The sequence below is a fragment of the Miniopterus natalensis genome, chromosome 1 (genome assembly GCF_054644295.1).
Source record: "Miniopterus natalensis isolate mMinNat1 chromosome 1, mMinNat1.hap1, whole genome shotgun sequence".
In the NCBI taxonomy this organism is placed as follows: Eukaryota; Metazoa; Chordata; class Mammalia; order Chiroptera; family Miniopteridae; genus Miniopterus; species Miniopterus natalensis.
Window position 1 is genome coordinate 135,090,761 of NC_142081.1, and position 21,963 is coordinate 135,112,723.

The 21,963-nt window shown below is 40.2% G+C and overlaps 1 protein-coding gene across 1 annotated transcript; it reads right to left on the reverse strand.

Moving 5' to 3' along the window:
- Nucleotides 1-924: 924 nt before the first annotated feature.
- Nucleotides 925-21,650, reverse strand: FAM241A (family with sequence similarity 241 member A). Its single transcript, XM_087826099.1, has 2 exons — nt 21,474-21,650; nt 925-3,152 (listed from the first exon to the last, which is right to left on the reverse strand). Exons 1-2 carry the CDS (start codon nt 21,648-21,650, stop codon nt 2,907-2,909), a joined length of 423 nt encoding a protein of 140 aa, XP_087682225.1. The 3' UTR covers nt 925-2,906.
- Between the last annotated feature and the right edge of the window lie 313 nt (nt 21,651-21,963).

Consider the following 21,963-nt stretch of genomic DNA (forward strand, 5'->3'; position numbering starts at 1 on the left):
ATTGTCTTTAATGGTTTTGCAACTCAGTTGTCAGCCCAGGGAGATTTTCTTGGATCAAACCATAGTGAGTAAACAGAGATGACCATGGTCCATAATTCCCACCTGGAAAAGATCCAAACACAGTTTTGGCCGGGTCCATGGGGATTTGCCTCAATAGACTCCCTTTTACATCCGTAGGAATACAAATGGGAATGTGGCCTCTGGAGCGGCTAATCATTGGTGTGCAGATACATGTTTAACAACTGGCCTGCCGGGGGAAAAAAGAGCTCTGATTTGTTGTGTTTGCCAATTTTTTATAGTGTAATCCCCCCCCCCCAACAGTGGCAAGCTGCCAACTCCATGTCACTGTAGGCAGAGTGGGGGGCAATGTGCACACTGGGCCTCTGCAAGCCGGCGTGAGCTAGGTTGGCACACTCCCGGAGCAAGAGGGATCTGACTGGCGGCCAGGAAGGGGGAATTACCTTGTAAATGACAGCGTAAGATATAGGGGAGTAAATTCTAAAAACACTGAGTTTTTACTCTAATGAAAATTAATTTATTCTCCTATATTCAGTTCATTGGAGACCTTAACCTTTTGCCTTTGGATTGAAGGCTGGTGGCAGGAGTAATGTATCATTTATAACTTAGCATTTGTTAACTTATATATCTTTTTTATAAGCAATAAGTTTCTAAAACTGGTATCTGAAATTGAAATGATTGAGAATCATTTTCAATCTAATTCTTTATACCACAAACCAAATAAATGAGCAGTTTCTTTTCACTTCAGGATATCAGTATACTTGGCATTGTAATATATCTCATAAAAGAAAATATTTTATTTCCATCAAATAAGCAAGGTTTTTTCCCCCCTCTATCAAAGCAAACAATTTGATGGCATACTGCTCTAATCAATAATAGAGGCAGAAAGAATAACAGCAAAATATCTCATTTCTTTATATAATTTAATATATACACTATTAACACAGTGTGCAGAAACATAGTATTGTTACTATACTAAATAATCACTATTAAAACTTACTTTTAAAATATTTTCAACATCAGGTACTGGTGGAACCAGAGCTGCTATTATGCAAACTATGTCTTTTTCACATTCCAAAGGGAAATTAAAATTCCGGGTAGCGTAGAAAAGAATGTACTTTTTAATATTTAATGCAGATATACAAAATCTCATGGCTTCTATTAAAAAGTCACAATTCTACTGTGCACAAATGAAGACAACTTTTCAAATACTTATGCCGAGTTTATAAAGGTGACCATAAAAATACTGCGAGCCCAATAAAAACACAATGATATAGTACAAAGTCTTTTTTTTGGTCAGGCTTTAAAAGGTCTGTATTTATACAAACGCACAATACATCTTCGTTCCCTATGATTGGTATTTTCAATTCCAGGATTATCTGATTATAGAAATCTTACTTGAACATTTTTCGTTACTTTTCTGCTTCAGAATGGAAGACACTGAGAACTTACAGAATACATTTTAAAAACAGGATTGGGTAAAAACTTCACAAAGTGGAACAGTAAACACTTTACATGCTATAGTTATTGCCCTGCCAAAGATAAAAAATACCCCAATGTCCCATTTTCCTCTTATTTCACTTGAGTTTTTAGATAATTATCTTAACTACCACTCCTTTGTATATATAGAAACTCTTTAAGACAAAAGTGTAAAAATTTTAGGATCTCTAACAAAAATCCAAAATGTCACTAAGCCATTTTCCATTTTCAAAGTGTATTTAAAGAAATGCTTATTTCAATATAAAACCCCAAAGTGCTGAATGAAGACACATTAATAACTTCACTTTAGCTTTAGAGGAACATTATTACAATTGGCTGTTAAACATTGGTTTTTAATTTAACTTAAGCATTTGGTTTTTATTCTGTTATATTGTACTTTCAAATACATATATCAAAGAAATGAGCTGATTCCCCCCCCTCCCCAAAAGAACAGTTAAGTATTTCAGCTATAATACGAATCAGTTTTTTGAGGAATAAAGAAATTCATGTAAGCTAAATTGATTTTTAAAGTCTTAGCATAATTGCTATAAAAGAACTATAAAATATAAATTTTTGAAAAAAACAACAACACTGAAAATGTTTCTCTAGGAAAAAATATGCAACTTGTTAGATAAATGAAAATACAGCATTCCCATGGGGTATAGACAACTATAGATCTGGCTTATGAAACTTTAAAAACTCACAAAAAGTAATTAGCACCGAAATTATCTAAAACTTCAAATGATATACTGAAGTGATTGCAGGCCCAAGTGTTTCATTATAAAAAGTTATATTTAACTTGGGAAGTTTCCCAAGCAATAATAAATGTATTATTTTCAATCTTTAGAAGAGGTGTTAGCTGTACTGATTTTCACCAAAATATTCAGGTAGTATATAGTAATTATTATTTACATTGGTTTGGGCAGAGCAGGGACAACAGAAGTCCAAATTATTTTCCAAATAATATGGGGTTATTTGGTGGGGTGGGTGGGGAGAAATTCCCCAAGTACAACTTATTTTTAGCTTATTATTTCATCATTTTTCTTTTAAAATATTTTATTGGAGCTCTTTATAACACGTATGTTGCCCAATTTGAACTCCTGTTATTTTCCATGCTCACTTGGTGGTGGTATTTAAGACTAGGCATGGGAATAGGGGTATCTAAAAATGGGCACGGGTTATAGCATTATAGCACGAGTTTTGAATATGTTACAAGATGCATATTGAACCCTGTTATAATCAAGAGTTGAGTTTTATTTTAAACAACATCCACTTATAATTGTATTATAAAACAGCACACAATTTGAAACAAGGCAAACGTTTTGGCTTTCATGTAGTGAAATACATAACTTCACTAATTATGTATATATGGCTACCAAATGTCAACCAACAGCTCATTCGGCCGTATTTTAATGTTGTACATAAATAATGACAAGGCAAAGAACAGCAACTAGTCCAAAGGCTTGTAGGCCAAGGAACCACAGCATCACCCAAAAGAAAATGATGACCACTGGTTCCACAATCCGCTCTCCCAAGTACATCCTTGTAAAGCCCATGTTGATGAGGCTTTTGTTCAGCTCACCAAAAAGTGTTCCCATCTTTCTGTAGTCATCTCCAGCAGAATCGCCAGCATGGTTCTGTGATTCTTCACAGTCCTTTAAAGACAAACAGACAAAACAAAACATAAAACATAAAATAAGAAATAGGTGAAGGTCTTTAAGAATAAAGACCATCTCATAATGCTTCTTTAGCTTCCAAAGTACTGGACATACTTCTGATATTCAATAAATACTTGGGAATGTTCCTTTTGATTGACATACAGAACAACTGTGTTTGTGTTCACCTTTCAAGAATATGGACAGCAATGATTTATTGTCTGTGGAAATCGGCATTGACTGGACCTTCAGCTACCAGAACAACGATTTACAAGATGAAGGAAGGAGCTGATTGATTTCCATTCGTTTTCTAGTTTCCTGGAATCGCACACAGACAGCTGGCTGCTTACATGAAGAACCATGTTTGTGTTGCTCTTATCAGTGGCCATGACTTCAGAACAACCGTTTCCCACCAATCTCTTTTGAGGTAGGGCCTTGGATTTGTAAGCAAGCTTCTTTTTCGCGCATTCCTTTGACACCAAGACCTTAAGGAACCAGCCTCAGCTGACTGGATCAGTCTTGCGGCTACTATTGAGCAGTCCTGTCATTACCGCCACAATCTCTCAGCCTCAGCTAAGGGGACTTGAGTGTAGGCCCTCGCATAGTTTTCCAGTCTAAATTCTACAAATGTCTTAAATGCCTCTTATTAATCTCAGAGAGAGAAATACACAGCTTACAAACAGAAATAATTTTGTACAATAAACCCAAAAGTTCACCTGTAAGTCAGTTCTCCAGAAAATGTCCTTGTGTACCCAATTATACATGACAAGGGAAAAATTCTGAGACACCCCAAAATTATCCAGCTGCCTTCAGATCAACACTTGCAGACTCGCCACTTACTTCCATATCATGTAATGAGTAATGACTCTTGAACTGTTTAGGAACCATGATGAACAAAAAACATGACATTATATCAAACCCAAGAGAAAACAATGCAAGCAGGAGACACAGTAAACACAAGATGCATGAGGCTGCTTTCGGTGTAACACAGCAGACTATTTTTTTTTTTTAATAAGTAAAAAGAATACACTCTAAATGATAAAGAAGTACAGTATAGCAAATACATAAATCTGTAATATAGTCTTTTATCATCGAGTATTACGTACTATGCATAATTTTATGTGCTATACTTTTATACAACTGGCGGCTCAGTAAGTGTGTTTACACCATCACCACACACATGGCTCAGGCACTGCCTCACAACATTATGACGGCTCCAACGTGAGTATGCAGCAGGAATTTTTCAGTTCCACTATAATCTTATGGGACCACTGTTGTATATTTGTCCGTCACTGACCCAGATGTTGGTATGTGGTGTATGACTGGAGAACGTGCTCCAATGATCATAGAAAGGTTGCCTTTACAAATAACAATTTTTGGTTGAATTAAATCATGGAGAGACAGATATTGAGGAGGAAGAACAATGATAGGAACAAATTTCAGTCAGTTTCAGAGAGCTTTTAGACTGAAAAGTCTTCTCCCCCACGCCCCAAAATACTGGAACTCAATCTACTCCACCATCTCACCCAACCTCTCAAAAGAAAGACATTTCTGGAAGATCTTGTTACTTCCATTTAAAAGGGCAGGAGTCTCACATTTGCAAAATATCAACAAGATGCGGTTTCATTCTGTGATAAACAAATACATGAAGTAGATATTAAGAAGTAGTTATAAATTTTAAAAACCTCGGATTAGTTATATAGTTAGCCCTTTGGGCTTTTATTTTCTCCTTGCAGTTTAGGATCCACAGTCTACCATTTCCACTATGAGTTCACAGCCACGTGTTCTCCCCCACTCCCTGACTTGCGGTAGCTTCCAATTTCCCCGTTTCTTCTTCTGGGCTCAGAGGTATTACCTTGGTGTTCTTGGTACTCCTTCCATATTCTCAAGTTCTTTCAGTCACCTCTTGATAACTGTTCATCCAATTCCTGATACTTATTGTTCCAAATCTTTCCCACTCTTCTATCTTCTCCCTCCTAGAGGTGTTGCTATTTGTTTTAAGTCATAATCCCAAAAGCTCCCACCCATACATTGAAGTACAAAAATGGATTTTATACTGTAACACACCTTTTCATTCCTAAAGCAAAAGCAGCAAAATAGAAATCCTGACTAGAACTGGAACACTTGTCTATTAGGCAAGTCACACTCTTAGGACAAAGAAAGGCAATGTCATTACCAAATCAGAGGCACCAGCCAGACTCTGAAGCACTAACCAGATGAAGACTGACTCTTAAAAGCATTGGGTCTATCACCGACGCTGCTGTTATGTGTCTGACCACAATCTACTGAAAGAATCACCAACACTTATGACTTTGTGAATATCTTTAAGTCAAATTTTAGAAAAAAATTGTTAAGTATGTATCTAGACCAGTGATTTTCAACCGCTGTGCCACAGAATTTCTGAAACATGCAATACCACACTCGTTGAAAATCTCCAATCTCGGCCAAGGAAGTATATAGCTTTATGAAAGTCTGAAAATTCTATGTGTTTATGCTATTTTATTTCTTTTTCATATTATACTTGAAGAGTGAAAGAGGAACACAACTGGTATGTTGAACAGAACTCTGCAAATACATGAGCCATCCTTGTTAGAATTATGTGGCCTTTAAAATTAATTTTGGACATTAACTTCTAAGATCTATAATGGAATTTTGTCTCAGAGAAAAGTTAGCAGTACTTATGAGTCTGACAAATTTTCAAACAGCTATCAACATGCCATTCATATAACAACGTCTGGGAGTTGTTTGTTGCCTTCTACACAATAACAGCCTCTTGTTTTGTGTTCTGCACTTTTTGTCAAATCCAGTGACTTGGCTATTTTCTTCTTTGCAGTTCTGAAATAACCACTGTGGTGCCATTCTTATTAAATAAAATGCCTATTAAATTGTCAATCAACTGTTTGGACAAAGTGGGGGAAAGTTTAATTGGTTTTCATTATGGCACTAAAGAATCTGTAGGAATCTAGTCTTGCAGATAAAAAAAAGTATGTGGGTTTATGATAGTTCTTATGGAAAAAATTCTTTGAAAACCAGTATATCTACATAAAGCCATTTTATTTTATAATGAAGTTATATTAGTTGTTTTAATTTTAGGTGAATGGTGACTACAGTTTTTGCCTATTGTAACAGTCTGCAGTTACACTCTAGAGTTACAATTCTCTCCTCTGCACGTTTGCACCTGCATGTTATCTAACGTGTGTGGCACTCCCTGTGGCAAGCCTGCACAGTCCTGGCTGGTTTGCCATAGTGACAGCTGCTTACTTCCCGGAAACCACACTCTGGTTTTTAGTGTGTGTCGCGTCCTCTCAGAGAACCACAGATCTTTGATTACTGCAAACTCCAACTCTGATAACTCACAGCTCTTGACTCACAGAACAGTCTGGCTTGCAAAATGAACCCTTCAGTTAATTTAGTTCAATTCAATAGCCCGAAGTTGAATGCCTACCATGAGCAAAGTGCGTGCTGTGGGTACACAAAATAAACCATCCATGCTCCCTGACATAAAGCTGCTTAATATAGGAAAAGATACATACTCAAATCACTATATTAAAATATGGCTGCACACTCCCTTACTAGTTAAAGTGATGTGTACTTTTACAGAAGATTCATCGATTTATCTCTCTGAGCAGTACCTCTCGGCTCAGGAAGCTTTTCAGGTTTCTAGATTTGAATGCTCAACTGTCTACTCAGAATTTCCACAGAGATATCTTGCAGGAATCTCACACTCAACATGCCTGTACCAAGCTCATAATCATCCGCCCTAAATGTGCTCTTCCTTCAGCGTCCCCTACCGCAGTGGATGGCAGCACCCAGAGGTGCAAGCGAGAGGCCTGCTAGTCACTCTGGTTATCTCTGCCTCCTTTGTCCTTTTGGTCACCTTTTGCTGGCTCAACCCTCTGAGTTTGTGTTGGCGCTCCTCAGGGACGTATCTGTAGGCCAGCTTCTCTTCTTACTCTAGAGTCTCTCCTGATGGAGATTTTATTAGTGTTGTTGTGGTTTATAGGTTGAAGGCTTTCATTTTTTAAATCACACTCGGGCCAAGAAAAAATTATTAGTGAAATATTTTTAATCTCTTCAGAAAAAAATCCCTATAGTTTTAATTTGATTTCCCACCCCGTTTTTAAATGAAATCCCCCAGGATTTTTATTTGCTAATTCCATTTATTCAAATAAATGTATTAACACACATATTCCAAGCATTTGCCTCTCACAGAAACGCCATAAGGCAGATGTTATTAAATTCTAGGGGTCAAACGACTTCCCTAGGATCAGTCATCCAGCCAGGATTTGAACTCAGGAGCCTTCTGACTATAAATTCTGAGCTCTTTCCAATAAACTGCTCTTCAAACCCCTAAATCCTTTAGTGCCAAGGAGCTGAACCAGGTATTAAAAAGCAATATATTTAAACAAATTCCGTATGAGGTGTGATTACATGACACTCCTTAAGAAATGTAAACTATGAAATTTGCTAACTGAATAAGTCCATAATTAATTTACTTTTTTCCTCTCATCTTTCCACAAAGGATCTGAATCCTTTAGATAAACAAATAGATAAAACAGTAATAAAAAATAGAGAACTGAAACGGGATGGGCGAGAAAGAACTGAGAATCTAGGTTGGGGAAAGATGTTACCACAGCTACTAAGACCGAGCCTCGCACTGGGCTCTCCCTTCCTAGGGAGACAAAGCCAAAGGAGGGCCACAGGTGGGTGAGTACTTCTCACTCCCTTTAGGTCTGTGCTCAGACATCCCCTCGGCGAGCCCTTCCAGGACCGCCTTATTTAGAACGGCAACCCTACCCCGTACCCATCCTTGCTTCCCACCTTCCCTGTTTTTATTTTTTTCTCCAAAGCACTTATAACCCGCAGATGTACTGCTCACTGATTCACTGTTTCTCTCTCCTGCTACAATGCAAGATTAACGAGGGGAGATATCTGAGCCTGTTTCTGTTTGTTTCTTTGTAACCCGGGTGCCTAGAGCAGTGCCTGGAAAACAGTAGCAGCTCAATAAATTCTTCTAAAAATTAGATTTCCCGGGATGGCATTGGTTAATAACATTATATGTTTCAAGTGTACAATTCTATAATAATCATCTGTATATTGCATTCTGGGCTCGCCACTCAAAGTCTGGTCTCCCTCTGTCACCGATATATTTGACCCCCTTTACCCTCTTCATTCTCCCCCAGATCCCCTTTCCCTCAATAAAATTTTTAAATGCATGAGTGAGAAGCTATCAAGAAAGTATATGCCATCCAGAAAAATAAGGAATAATACATACAGAAAACATCTATAATACAATGACTATAATTAGTTGTTAAAGCAAGCGATGTTCAATATAATACAAAAGAAGAAAATATCTTCAGTATAGGACCAAGTGATTAGCACAACTGAATTCTACAATTAGCAGCCAAGAATAGGGTGCTCAGACACTGACTTCCAAATGGTTAATAATTTAAACTCCAAAGGAAAAACAGTAGCATCCCAAAATGGCAGAATCTTTATAGCCTTTCCATTATATTACTTACTGTTAAATAAACTATGTATGCATATATACTGAATAGTGAAGCAATAAATTTGGCATTTAAAAAATTTTTTTTTCTTTCTATACTTATTATCAAGTGTTTTGCACCATGTATCTTTTTATACCAAGGATGGCCATGCTAACTGGGCAATTCTCTATGAAGAAATCACTTCATTCTTGCCGTCCTTTAAATTTAAAGCTTAAACTAAACGTGCTTCTACACTCCCGTGAAACTCTTGAGTGGAGAAAGTTGTCTCTGAAGCCAATAACCATTCAACATACGGATAAAATATGTAGGATGATATAAACAAGAAACTGGGATTTGTGTGCTAAATAAAAAGTAGACATACATGGAATCCTTGGAGCAGCAGTATTGTTCTCATCTAAATTTGTCTTTCAGTAGTTATCTTAGTATCAAGTTATATAACTCTTCAGAAAGAACTTCAAATATAAACCAGTCCCTGCTTCTCACACGCATATAAACCACATGCACATTGAATGTATGTACACGATGTTACCATAGAAGGAGATTACAATTACTATTTTCTAGAAGCATGAGACATTGTAAAGGGAGAAATCAAGTACCCTGGCTATCCACAATTAATCTACTCTGTGTGGCTATTTTTAGAAATTATTTTATTATTATAAGGAAATTAAGAATAAGCAAAAAAAAATTAAAAAATTAAAAAATGGGGTGCCTACATGGAAAACTATGCATTGTTTAGAATAGTCTATAGCATTCATGGCTTTTGAGCTGTTTTACAGGTCCATAGATAACTGAGAGCAATGCAAAATAATTCCTATCTAACATGCCAACAAATTCTGTATCAGTGAAGGTTCAATTGTCTTCCCTCCCCCGCCTATGGGAAGAGTCAGTAAGCTTCATGTCCATGTGTAAGTTCATTTCAACATATCTTTTCTCCATACACATTTTTTGTTTCTTTGATTTTTCCTTGGAATTAATTGTAACATTTGCCTGGTTCCCCCATTAATGATGAGTTAAATAAAATCCCTAATATGCATTCATTTTACATGTAACAAGAGCTATGACATTACCTCTTTTTGTAAATTACCTTTTATAACTGCCATTATTAAAATGGCTAATCTGAATTTTAACTTATGTTGGCTCTGGGTTTCATTTACCGTCTTTCCTATGTTCACGTCAAGAAAATTTAAAAACAAAATTGCAGCCCTAGCCTGTTTGGCTCAGTGGTTAGAGTGTCGGCCTCTGAACTGAAGGGTCCGGGGTTCGATTTTGGCCAAGGGGCACGTACCTTGGTTGCAGGCTCAATTCCCAGCCCTGGTCGGGGTGTGTGCGGGAGACAACCAATCGATGTGTCTCTCTCACATCGATGTTTCTCTCCCCGCCCCCCTTCCACCCTCTCTGAAAAGCAATGGAAAAAATATCCTTGGGTGAGGATTTAAAATAAATAAATAATAAATAAATAAAAACAAAATAGCAAATTTAGAGTAATTACATAGATTAACACCAGTATTTCAAGATCCTAATTCATTAGCATTCCACCTTCTTGATATTGTGGTGATTTTTATTTTTAAAAATATATCTTTATTGATTTCAGAGAAAGGAAAGGAGAGGGGGAGAGAGAGAGATAGAAACATCAATGATGAGAGTCACTGATCGGCTGCCTCCTGCACGCCCCCGACTGGGGACCAAGCCCGCAACCCTGCATGTGCCCTGACTGGGAATCGAACCCCGATCACCTGGATCCTAGGCCGATCCACGCCCGGCCGGGCTGTGGTGGTTTTTCAATACTGCATATTGAGGAACACAATCCTCGCCTAAATTCATACAAATGTCTTACAGGGAATCATTAGTTCAAAGGCAACTAAAACCACTTGTTTCTTCGCTGTTGATTCTGATGACAGAACATGTTTCTATTACACACAACGTCTTCTCTCTTCAAAACTAATTTTTGCCGTGACAGTTTTTCCTGGGAAACCACGCTGCTTCAGCAAAAGCTTAAAACTGAGTTTTTACCGACAGTGGCATTTTGGAGAGAAGTTCCTACAGACTCTGTACTATCTCAGAGACGCCAAACTAACTGCCTAAAGCATCTGCCATATATAACGGGATCTCCACTTTCCTGGAGATTCTGGTTTAGTGCGAGCCTGTGAAGGGGTGAATGAGAAGTGGCAGAAAGTAAACACACTCACAGATAAATAAGATGACTTCAAATAGTGGGGGAGCTATAAGGAAAGGGAAACGGAGCCGTGGGAGAGAGGGAGGCGGCCAGGGGGGTTCCCCCAGAGGGGAGGCGGAGCGGGTCTGGGCCAGCTGACGGCTCCGCACAGGGACCGGGGAGCAGCCCGAGGCAGGGCTGAGCTGGCCCGCCCGGTGCAGAGCTTGTGACCGAGACCCACAATGAGATCTATTTTATCTCCTGACCCAGCACATACAAACGAAAGTTCCATGGAACGACACTTGTGCCGCCTGTCATACACCCTAAGCGTTTCTGCCCTCGCCTATCCTATTCACAATCTATTAAACTGATTTCACGGCCCAGCACCAGCTTGGCGGTTGAGAAGCAGGCTTTAAACACGGGGTTAAATCTCAGCTCCGCAATTTACTCGCTGTGATACTTTCAGTATGTTACATAACCTCCCTGTGCTACGGTGTTTACAGCTTTGAAGTGGGAACAATAACAGTATCTACTCATGAAGTCTGGTACCAGATTTCCCTTCAGAAAGACTAAACCAATTTATACTCCTAACTTTGGTGTATTCCTATTTCATATACTGTTTCTCTAAACCCACACTGTTCATCTTTTTAATCTTTAACAACTTGATAGGTGAAAAATCATTCCTAATAGTTTTGATTTGCATTTCTTTTATTTCTAGTGAGGCTGAAATGTTTTCCTGCTCATTGGATACTAAACGTATTTGCAGTTTCATTTCCTGCACAATGTACAAAAATAATACATTAAATATAAAAATTTATAATTATGTAAATCTTCACCTAGCCACAGCATTATATACAGTAATTTATAACATGTTTATTATTACATTTATAACTTGTTTGTCATTTACAATTAAATGCAAAGTTACAGCATTCATTTACACTTATTTCCCACTAAACTACATAGAACCAACAAAGGAAAAAAAAAAACTTTTTGAGGAGATGAATAAAAAACAATGAGAATATCAAGTAGTTCTTGAATTATAGTCTTTGAAATTAGTATAAACTAAGAAATACTAAACTTTGCATTTATTTTCATTGTAACCAATAGGCTTCAGTATTTCGAATCATAGCTGCAAACATAGACAAATGAAACCACCAAGTATTCAAAAAGACATACAATTTCAGCCGTATTGATCAAACACATTAAAAGAGTTGCCTATGGTGGTGGAAAAGAATGGTTATGTAATGAAAAAAAAAATAACTTCATTAAATAAGAGAAAGACTGTGTGTGAACTAGTCATAGACAACAGTAGGCCATGACGTGAAGAACACGATTAATTTAAGCTGTAGGCTAAAATTTTCTACATGTTGTCCTCTTCCTAAAATCAACTTTTTTTAAATAAAAGAAATGAAGCCTCTGGTGACATTACTGAGTACCCTGTATCTGCAGGGCAGTACAGCCGTCCCCCCTTATCGAGGGTGTGTTACGTCCCGAGACCCCCAGTGGATGCCTGAAACCAGGGAGAGAACCAAACCCTATGTTTTTTCCTATACATACACACCTCTGATAAAGTCTAATTTATAAATTAGGCACGGTAAGAGACGAGGAACAGTAACTAATAATAAAATAGAATGGTCGTAACAATATACCGTAATAAAAGGTATGTGGACGTGTTCTGCCTCTCCGAGTAGCTTGCGGCACTGCACTCACTCTTCGCTTTTGTTGTGAGGTGTTACAGTGCCTGTGTGATGAGATCAACCGAGGCGAATGACCTAGGCATTGTGACAAAGTGTTAAGACGACGACGGAAGGGAAACTTGGACACAAGCACTGCGATATCCTGACAGCTGATCTGATATCTCAGATAACTAACGGCGGGTAGTAAGTACAGTGTGGAGACGCTGGACAAGGGGATGACTCCCGTCCTGGGCGGGAAGGAGGGGGACCTTCGAGAGATTTCATACCACTCACAGCAGCGTGCGATTTAAAACTTAAAAACTGTTTATTTCTGGAATTTTCCATGTAGTATTTTTGGGCTGCGGTTGACTGAAGACAACTGAAACCATCAGTTAAGGGGCTGAGGGGAACTACTGTACGCTTCCACAAGATGGAATAGCTTATCTATTGAAAGTAGTCCAAATCAAACATCTTTCCTGAAAAGTAACTTTCCTTCCCAATTCTCAACTTCTGGCAGGGACAAAAGCTTCTTTTATATGTAATTACCTCTGAAAATCATGGAACAAGGAACTCTGATCACAATCAGCCTGATGGAATTTGCCAGTCATGAAAAAGCAAACTTAAATGCCCTGCCTCTGCAGACGATCTGCATACATCCAAGTAAAATTTTGATCAAGAGGATAAAAAACAAAAATCATGGTTTTTCCGATTAATTTTAAGAGGGAATAAAAAATCCGAAACACAGATGTTAGAAAAAAATTCTATCAAAGGTAGTAAAGATCACAAATGAAATTTGATTTTTTGATCCAAAAAGTTCAAAACATTTTCACCATGATTTCTCTTTGCTCAGAATTCTCATAAGCTACAGTTGTTCCATAAGAAAACAGCAACAAATAAAGCCAATCACTTCTTCCTATGCCAAGATGAGGCATAACTGCCAATGAGGTTAAATGGAAAAAAACACTGGATATGGGAAAGTATTAGATCAGAGGACAGAAAGTATCTTTTGCATCACGTTAATTAGAAATTCAGTTTCTCTGCTCAAATAAAACTACTCTTTGTCTTATCAATTCCCTTAAACACACGCACCCCCCACGCTTAATGAACCAAAACATGACTAGTAGGGGCTCTTAAGGTTTTTGAAGATATGTGGCTGTTACTGCAAGATAAGACCGTAACTAGAAAACAGAAACTGAAGATACTGTGTGGCAAAGGCTTAAAGAAGCCTCGAATAAAGATATAGACTTTCTACTTAGGCCTCTTAGGGCAAAGCTAGTGTAGTGGTACATTTAGTTTTCCCTTTAACATTGCTTTCACACTTCTCTTGAATAAGAAATTGAGAATAACTTGTATAGAGGGTGAGCATTCTTTTTCCTAGCAAGGATTGGTGACCTACAACAGCAAAAAAAAAAAAAAAAAAAAAAAAAAAAAAAAAAAATCAACTGAAAATCTACATGGAAAGCAAAGTAATGTAGGTTGGCAGATTAACTTTTATTTTATTTTTTAATCCCTACCTAAGGATATATTTTTATTTATTTATTTTTTTTATTGATTTTTAGAGAGGAAGGGAGAGAGAGAGAAACATCTATGTGAGAGAGAAACATCGATCGGTTGCCTTCTGCACGAGCCCTGTCCAGGATCGAACCTGTAATCTAGGTATGTGCCTGACTGGGAATTGAACCTGCAACCTTTTGGTGTATGGGGCGATGCTCCAGCCAACTCAGCCACCTGGCCAGGGCAGGTTAATTCTTTTTAGATAAATATGAAATATCATATAATTTTTAGATTAGGAAATCTTAATACTTTTTTTCAGTAAAGATTTATTCTTGAAATCTGAAAATTACAAATATTAAATTTGTAGACAAAAAAGGGGTTCTATGGAAAGCAACCTCACACGGTATTTGATCAGAAATTCCTTACTGGGAAGGTCCTAGTGGGTAGTCATGCCCCAGTCACATTAACTTCTTTAGTAAAAGACTTATGCCTTAAGCAAGCCCTGCCCACTGTTTCTGTGCATCTGGGTTAACACACTTTTGGAATGCCCACTTTCAGATCCCTCCTTCTAGTGCCCGACCGCCCTCTTAGACCCCTCTTTCTAAAGCATGACCACCCAAAGAGAGAACCTGTAATCCAACCCAGGTGTGAACACACTCCAAAGAGTTCAGCTATCCTGTCATCGGATCCCTGCCTTTTCCCACCTTCATGGTTTTCACATTTCCTTCTTAATCTCAGATGCATAAAAGAAACTGCACACTTTTTCTCAGAAGGTTTTTTTTTCTCAGTCTGCTGAGATCTTGCTTCTAGGTATATTCTCTGTTTGGGCAAATAAGTTATAAAAATTCTCTCTTGGTTTGGATAGTCTTACGTCTACAAAATTCAGTACTATCATGTGGCTGGTTGATAAGAGCAAGAAGGGGAACCAGGGAAAAAGACAAGAGGGTAAAACAGGTCCCTGATATTTGTTGAGGGCCTACCACAGGCTGGCATCCTGTACGCAAGATGCCGCCGAATCCTTGTAAGAACTTTAAGAAGTGGGTCGCAGTACACCCATGACAATGAGAACATGGAGTCGCAAAGGCAGAGATTTTCAACCGTTGCACTGCAAGAATGTTTAAAACATGCAATCAATACCCTACTTTTAGTCAGGGGCGCTGACCTCTTTTCCCTTAGACTGTCAAATAACAAAAATGACAACAGCCAACCCAACAACAGCTGTCTGCTGAGAATGAGTCAAAATCATACCTAGTTTCTTTCCTTTTTTTGGGTCAGATGGGCAAAAAAACATTTTTTGGTGTGCCGCAGAATTTCAGTAATTGGTCTGCGTGTGCCGTGAGACGGAGAGGGTGGAAAATCGCTGCTCTGAGGGATTAAGTCATCAGGGTGACCACTGTCATAACGCAGTGCAGCCAGGGCTCAGGCTTGGACCTGAGTAATTCTCTGCTTCTTCAGAGGAGAGGATGTGGTGGGGACCGGGACGTGTGTGGAGAAAAAGAGAAAGTGGCTGAGAAGAATAAAAGACAGAGTGAGACAATGGAGAGAGAGAGAAAAGGGAGATGAGTAGTAGGAAAGGGGCAGAAAAAGAGAGAGAAAAACAGAGAAAGCTGCGTGTGAGCAGGTGCTAGAAGAAGCGATACGAGCAAAGACCAACTGGGAATGCAGGCTTCAAGCAAAGAAACAATTTTTACATATACACCGAAATACCTTATTAGCAGGACAATCGTCCTTGACGAGTGGAAGCACTCTAACCCGAATACATTTTGAGCAGGGTTTCTCAACTCGGGCACTGTTGACATTTTGAGCCAGATAATGCTTTGTTGAAGGGGGTGCTGTGTGCATGGTGGGATGTTTAGCGGTATCCCTCCCTCTTCCTGTTAGATGCCAATCTTAACAATCAAAAACCTCTTCAGGCATCGCCAGAGTCCCCTGTGAGCAAAACTGCTCCCAGTGAAGAGCCACTGGTTTAGAGGTTAGACTGAATGATGATAAAAAGTGAACAAAAAAACCCCGGCTACATATGCAACATTATTCCCTGAGTTACTCTAGTGACTGGATGCACTTGGAAACATGAGATTAAGTTCAGAGCTGAATTCATCTCAACTCATAGCCCTTGTTACAGTGTTGCTTGCAAACTGCATTTAAAAGGAAGTAGGTATAAACGAGTATCTAATTTGAACTATGCAACCTAGAGGGAGGGCAGCAGTTTTGCCAGTGACTATCCATCACGTAGGAGGGCTCTTCGTATATGTGAAAAAACACTGGCCTTGGAGTTTGGAGACCTGCATTCTGGTCTGCTCTAGTACTATTTAGTTGTAGAACCCAGAACAAATCTATACATCCCATATCTATATCTATAATTATAGTTATATCTATCTATCATCTATCACCTATCTATCTCATTACAGTTAGTATGGTGAACACTGTGGATTGTCTTGCTTGTCCTCCAGTCCCTTGCGACTCAGTGTGGTCCATGGGCATAAAAAGAAAGCATCAGCATCCCTTGGGAGCTTGTTGGAAATGCAAAATCTAAGACCTCACCCCAGGCCAGTGAAATCACAATCTTCATTTAACAAGAGATGATCTGTACGCAGAATAAATATGAGGGGAACTGTTCCATTCCATCTTCCTCCTAGTGTGACTTTCTAACTGCAGAGTCTGCAAAACCTAAGAATGGCATTTTTCGGGCATCTTTCAGTAAGTGTTCTGGTTGAAAACTAGGTCCTAAAGGTAATTTACACACTAATTATGTGCTAGGGGCTGCTCTAAATGCTTTACATATATTATTAACTCGTGTAATTCTCCCAACAATCCTGAGGTTCATACAACTATGATTCTCTTTATATAGATGAAGAAACTGAAGGCCGAGAGGTTAATTAACTTGCTTAAAGATCTATGAGTCAGCAATGATTTGAAAGTTCCAGACATTGCAAAAAGCAAAACACAGAAATGAAGTGTCACCATGTGAAAGGAAGCAAAATCAACCTTGTCTATATGGGGATGATTATATAACTACAGGATGCAAAAAGTCAAGTCTAAGAGCTACTAGTATTTATTAGTATTAAAATAAAAGAATTCAGAAAGGTAGCTAAAAAGTATATAAGGACCAATAGCTAGAAATCAGGAGCAAAAATATGATGTGGAGAAAAATCCCTTTCACAATACCAACAAAAATATAAAAGTTTAATACATACTTTAGCATTTATAACTATTATAAAGGATTGAAAAACCAGGGAGAAAGTGGATTATTCAATGATTAGAAAAAAAATATAAAAGATTAGCTTCATACCTCACATGATATATAGTCATTCTAAAATGATTACATAGGGTAAAACCTCCCGTAAACACAGACACACACACACAGACACACACACACACATACACAGAAAATACTGGTGGATATTTAACTAACTATAGAATTAAAAAGAATGTTCTAAACAAATATATATAGATATCTGTATATATACGGGGAGGGTATGTGTGTGTCTGTGTGAGTGTGCGTGATGTGTATGAAATTACCAAAATAATTCCTTTGGCTAATTGAAATTTAAAAGTTTCTAAATCAAAAACATAAAGTTATCAAGTAAACAGCAAGCAGAGAAAATATTCATAATCAATGTGAAATAAGGGATACATAATGCCCCCCAAAATGGTCAAAGAATATTATTAAAAAGAAATACAAATGTTTATATATGAAATACAAATGTTTATATATATGAAATACAAATGTACAAACACACACAGGGGTGAGCAAAAGTAGGTTTGCAGTTGTGAGTTGTATTATTTATTATTGTGTTACTTATTTGTATTTTTCTATAGGAACTGTATGTAATCTACTTATGCCCACCCCTGTATATACATTATACATTAACCTGTATATGGTTTAGAAAACCTCTGCAGCAATGTCTTACAATAGTAAGATAATTTTTGCCCACTAAATTGGCAGAGATTAATCGGTAAATGATACTGTTCTTTGCTGGAATGGATGGTTTCCAATCAGCACTCTAACATACCAATGCTGGAAGTGTACACTGGTGCCACCTTCCTTGAATGCAATTTTTTAGGATGTTTCAAGAGGCTTCAAAGAGTTTGACTCATTGACCTAGTTCTTCCACTTCTAGGCATCTGTTTCTAGGTAGAACTGTGAGGACTTACAAGCAAAGACTTCTATGATAGCATTATTTATAAAAGAAAATTGAGAGCAACTTAAATGTGCAGTATTGGAGGAATGGACTATGAGGCAGCCCTAAAAATAACTTTTAAAAAGAAATTTTTGGTAACATGGGAAAATGAAAAAAACATGCTAAGTAGATAAAACAAGATACCAAATTCAAATACTGCATTAAAACATGTTAAAAATATATCTGTATATATACATATATGAACATATTGAGAGATATTAATGTAGTAATACAAAATTTTTGATATTTTATAACAAAATATTCCTCAATGTGGGATTTCAAATGCTTTGTTTTCTTCTTTAGATCCTTCTATACTTCCACATTTACATATTACTTTTATAATCATAAAGACCTTGAAGCTAAAGATAATGACTCCAAAGTCAACCTAAGGGTAACCGTACCTCTCTATGCTCCAGGTAAGCAAGGCCGTCTTAGGTTGTTCAGGCTGTGAACTGCTGCATCTAAGTGGATGCCGCTCACATTACAGACGTGTAACAAGTGGACTGGAGATGTTGAGTCTTCCAGCTATGCAAGAGAGCAGAGACTTTTATACATAAAGTCACACGGCCTTCACAGTCATAAACATACCTGGATCATCTCTCATGCACACAATTACCAACACACATGTAAGGTAACTGTGCCTGGTAACTGTGCCTGGCACCTTCCTTGGGCATTTGCCTCTCTCCCTTGCTTCTCTCTCTGGGAGGCCTGATTCCTACTTCAAACTTGACATGGCTCCTTCATCTAGAGGACTTGGTCCATTCTGTAAAGTCTACCTTTCCTAGGACACTTGATTTTAAGCAGGCCTCCTCTGTCAATCATTCTACCTGGACAGACTCAGGCCAGGACAGAGGAGCCTTAATTTTCTCTCAGAGGGAGTGGCATCTAAGGACAAATTGTAAAAAAAAAAAAATGAGGCTGACAATATCTCAGTTATTAAAACACTCTATATTAATACTAGTATTTCAGTATTACATGAAGTAAACACCAAAATACAGATAAGTTTTGATCTAGTATCATAATAACAATGAGCCAAAGATAGACTTTGTATAGTTAAATCTGATGCAAGACCTTTCCAGGTTGAGGGAAGGGTATGAGCCTTTCAGAAAGAGGAAAGAAAACTCAGTGAAGGAGAGAAAGGATGTATGTAGAGGAGCTTTTAGTGTGGGGGAAGAAATCCACTTTGTCTTATTATCAGGTAAGAGGAAAACTCTGTGAAGGAAATAGACATAGAAAGGGATTTCATACAGAAAATTAGGGGCTGACAAAAATCACTGAAAAGAGCTGAGGAGCAAAAGTCAGGTGCCCTCTGGAGGTCTTGTAAAGAGAACCCCACCACAGCCCTGACCCAGAGATAAAGGAGCTGCCACCCCCACCCACGGCAGCCAGTTCTCTCCCAATGTCCACGAGGCTACAAAGGCTCTGGGACACCACTGATCGTGCTAAGCAGAAAGGACGTCTCTGCTTCATTTCCAGTTAATTAGATGTGGCTCTGTTCCTGTTTATGCAGTTTCTATGGAAAACTTCCCTTTAAACTCTAAATAACTAGTTTACAAACCAAGTTTTCAAAAATATTCCATTTGTGATTTAGAGTCCGTGTGTCCTTAAAACGGAAAAACACACACTATGTCCCCGAAGGAAAGCTAAACAAAACAACTCCCTAGGACATGTTTTACAGTTGTTCATTTCATTTCTCTCTCCCTCAAACATCTTTCTATCTGTAGTTACCCCTACCACGAATGCAAGGCGGTGCATACAAAATGAAGCTTGCTTCTTATACCAATGGGTTGGGTTGTACCAATTTTTTTTTTTTTTTGGTTTATTTTTGGCTTCTTGGTAAACAAAGTCTTCCTTGGTGCTGATATAGGAGGAAATCCATATCCCAGCTAGTATTTTCGTTTATCGTGTTATGTAGGCTTAGAGTACACAAATCAGTCCTGTGATAAAAATAACATTTTCAAAGGAGTACATGAAAATGAATTTCCATGACACGCAACGAAACAAGGTCTGCAAAGCGATACGTTTTCTACAATATGTTTCATTTTTGCTTTTGTGTGTCTGTTTTTCCCTTTTTCTTTTACCATAAGCAGTTATGGGAAGACCAGAGCAAATGATGATGTGAAATCCACAAGAGCTTAAGTGAAGTATTCTACACGCTCCCTTTAAGGCCATTTGAAAATTTAGTTTGGGAACCTCAGCTCAGAGGCACCAGGCACCCCTACCTACCGCCCCTTCGCCAAGTGAGTTCCGGTTGCTTTTTTCTTCACCTTTCCAGTTGAACAACCAAGGTAAGAGGAAACTGAGCCCTTCAGCTCCTGCGCTATGGTACAACGAGTGGGGAAAACCACCAGCAGCTCTCCTAGCTGCCAATGATTTGCTTCCCTCACCATGTCTTACGCTGTTATAATGATGAAAAGCTGCACTTCCACGTGCTGAGCAAGCCTAACGCTCGGGCATACCTTGCGTGTGCCACACACTTGTTTTCTGCTTCTGAGTAAAACACTGACATACTAGAAGTTACTTAATCTCATTGCATTTAGTGCTGACACTGGAGTTTGTGAAACGCGACAAAAAGAACAAACGGAGGAGGGAGAGAGGAGACAGACGCCCCTGTCCCCGGGGGCAGCACAGGGCGAGGGGCAGGCAGATGATCATCTGAATTCCTCCCCGCTCCTCGAGGTGCTTCTGAAGGCGGGCTCCTCGGGCACTGCTGAGCGTCTAACTGTATTTGCTGGCGAAAATTCATCCCACATGTAATCCAACTTCTCCTATTAAATTCCTTGCCTGATCTTGAACACATCTGATGTGTTACAATTTCCTTGATTTTTTTTTTTTTTTTTTTTTTTTACACAATGAAGTTCAGCTCTCCTGTGCTCCCGGGAAGAACTTGCTCTGGGGGAGCCCCTGTCAAGGCGCGCATTGTCAGCCTCGCTCCCACCCACGCGGGGCACTGGCTGACCGTGCGAGAAACCGCCCCCCCGTTACGGGGTCACTAGGGTGCGCTCGGAAAGGCCAGGATGGGGGAAGGAGGGCGGGGGGCCGGCGGCAGCTGTCCCCACAACGCAGCACGGGGCACGCGCTGGAAACGAGGTGAGCGAGAAGCGCTCACGTGGAAGGGTCGGGACCGGGACCACTGGGAAGGGCGCTCCCACGGAGCCCGGCGCGGGGGGAAGGGCCGCGCCGTCCCCGCCCCGCGCCAGGCCCCGCGCCGGCCGCAGCGCCGCGGTCCAACCGCCCTTCCGGGCGCAGGTGGGCGCGGGCCACGCCCGCCGCCGGTGGCCTCGGGCACCCGCCGCCCCGCCCCCACTCACCTGCCCGCGCCGCTCCTGCGGCCGCCGCCCGCCCCGCCGCGGGCTCGCCCCGGGCTCCCTCTCGGGCCCCGCCGCCGCCGCCTGTTCCGCCGGCGCGTCCCCGTCCTCGCCGCGCGCCCCGCCGCCGCTGTCGCCGCCGCCGCCCCCGCCTCCGAGAGGCTCCCGCGCCGAGCACATCCCGCCGCCGGGGACGGCCGCCCGAGGGGCCAGGCGCGGAGCGCGAGGCGGCGCCACCCCTGGAGGAAGCCGGTCCCGGAGCTGCCGAGCCCGCTGCAGGCGGCAGACTCCCCCCAGCGGCCGCCGGCCGGGAGCGCGGGGCTGCGGCTCCGCCCCGCCGCGGTCCCCGCGCGCCCCGCCCCTGGCGCCCCTGGCGGGCGGGCCCGGCGGGCGGGCGGGCGAGCGGAGGGCGGGCGGCGCGGGCGGCGCGGGCGGCGCGGGCGGGCGCGGCCTCGCGCGGCGGCGGTGCCCATTAGCGGGCTGTTTGCGAGAC

What these genes read in the sequence shown, in the direction of transcription:
- FAM241A (XM_087826099.1), bottom strand. Translation starts at nt 21,650, where the DNA reads ATGTGCTCGGCGCGGGAGCCTCTCGGAGGCGGGGGCGGCGGCGGCGAC. An exon ending in CGCAGGAGCGGCGCGGGCAG is followed by an intron (nt 3,153 to 21,473) that starts GTGAGTGGGGGC and finishes TTGTCTTTAAAG; the next exon opens with GACTGTGAAGAATCACAGAA.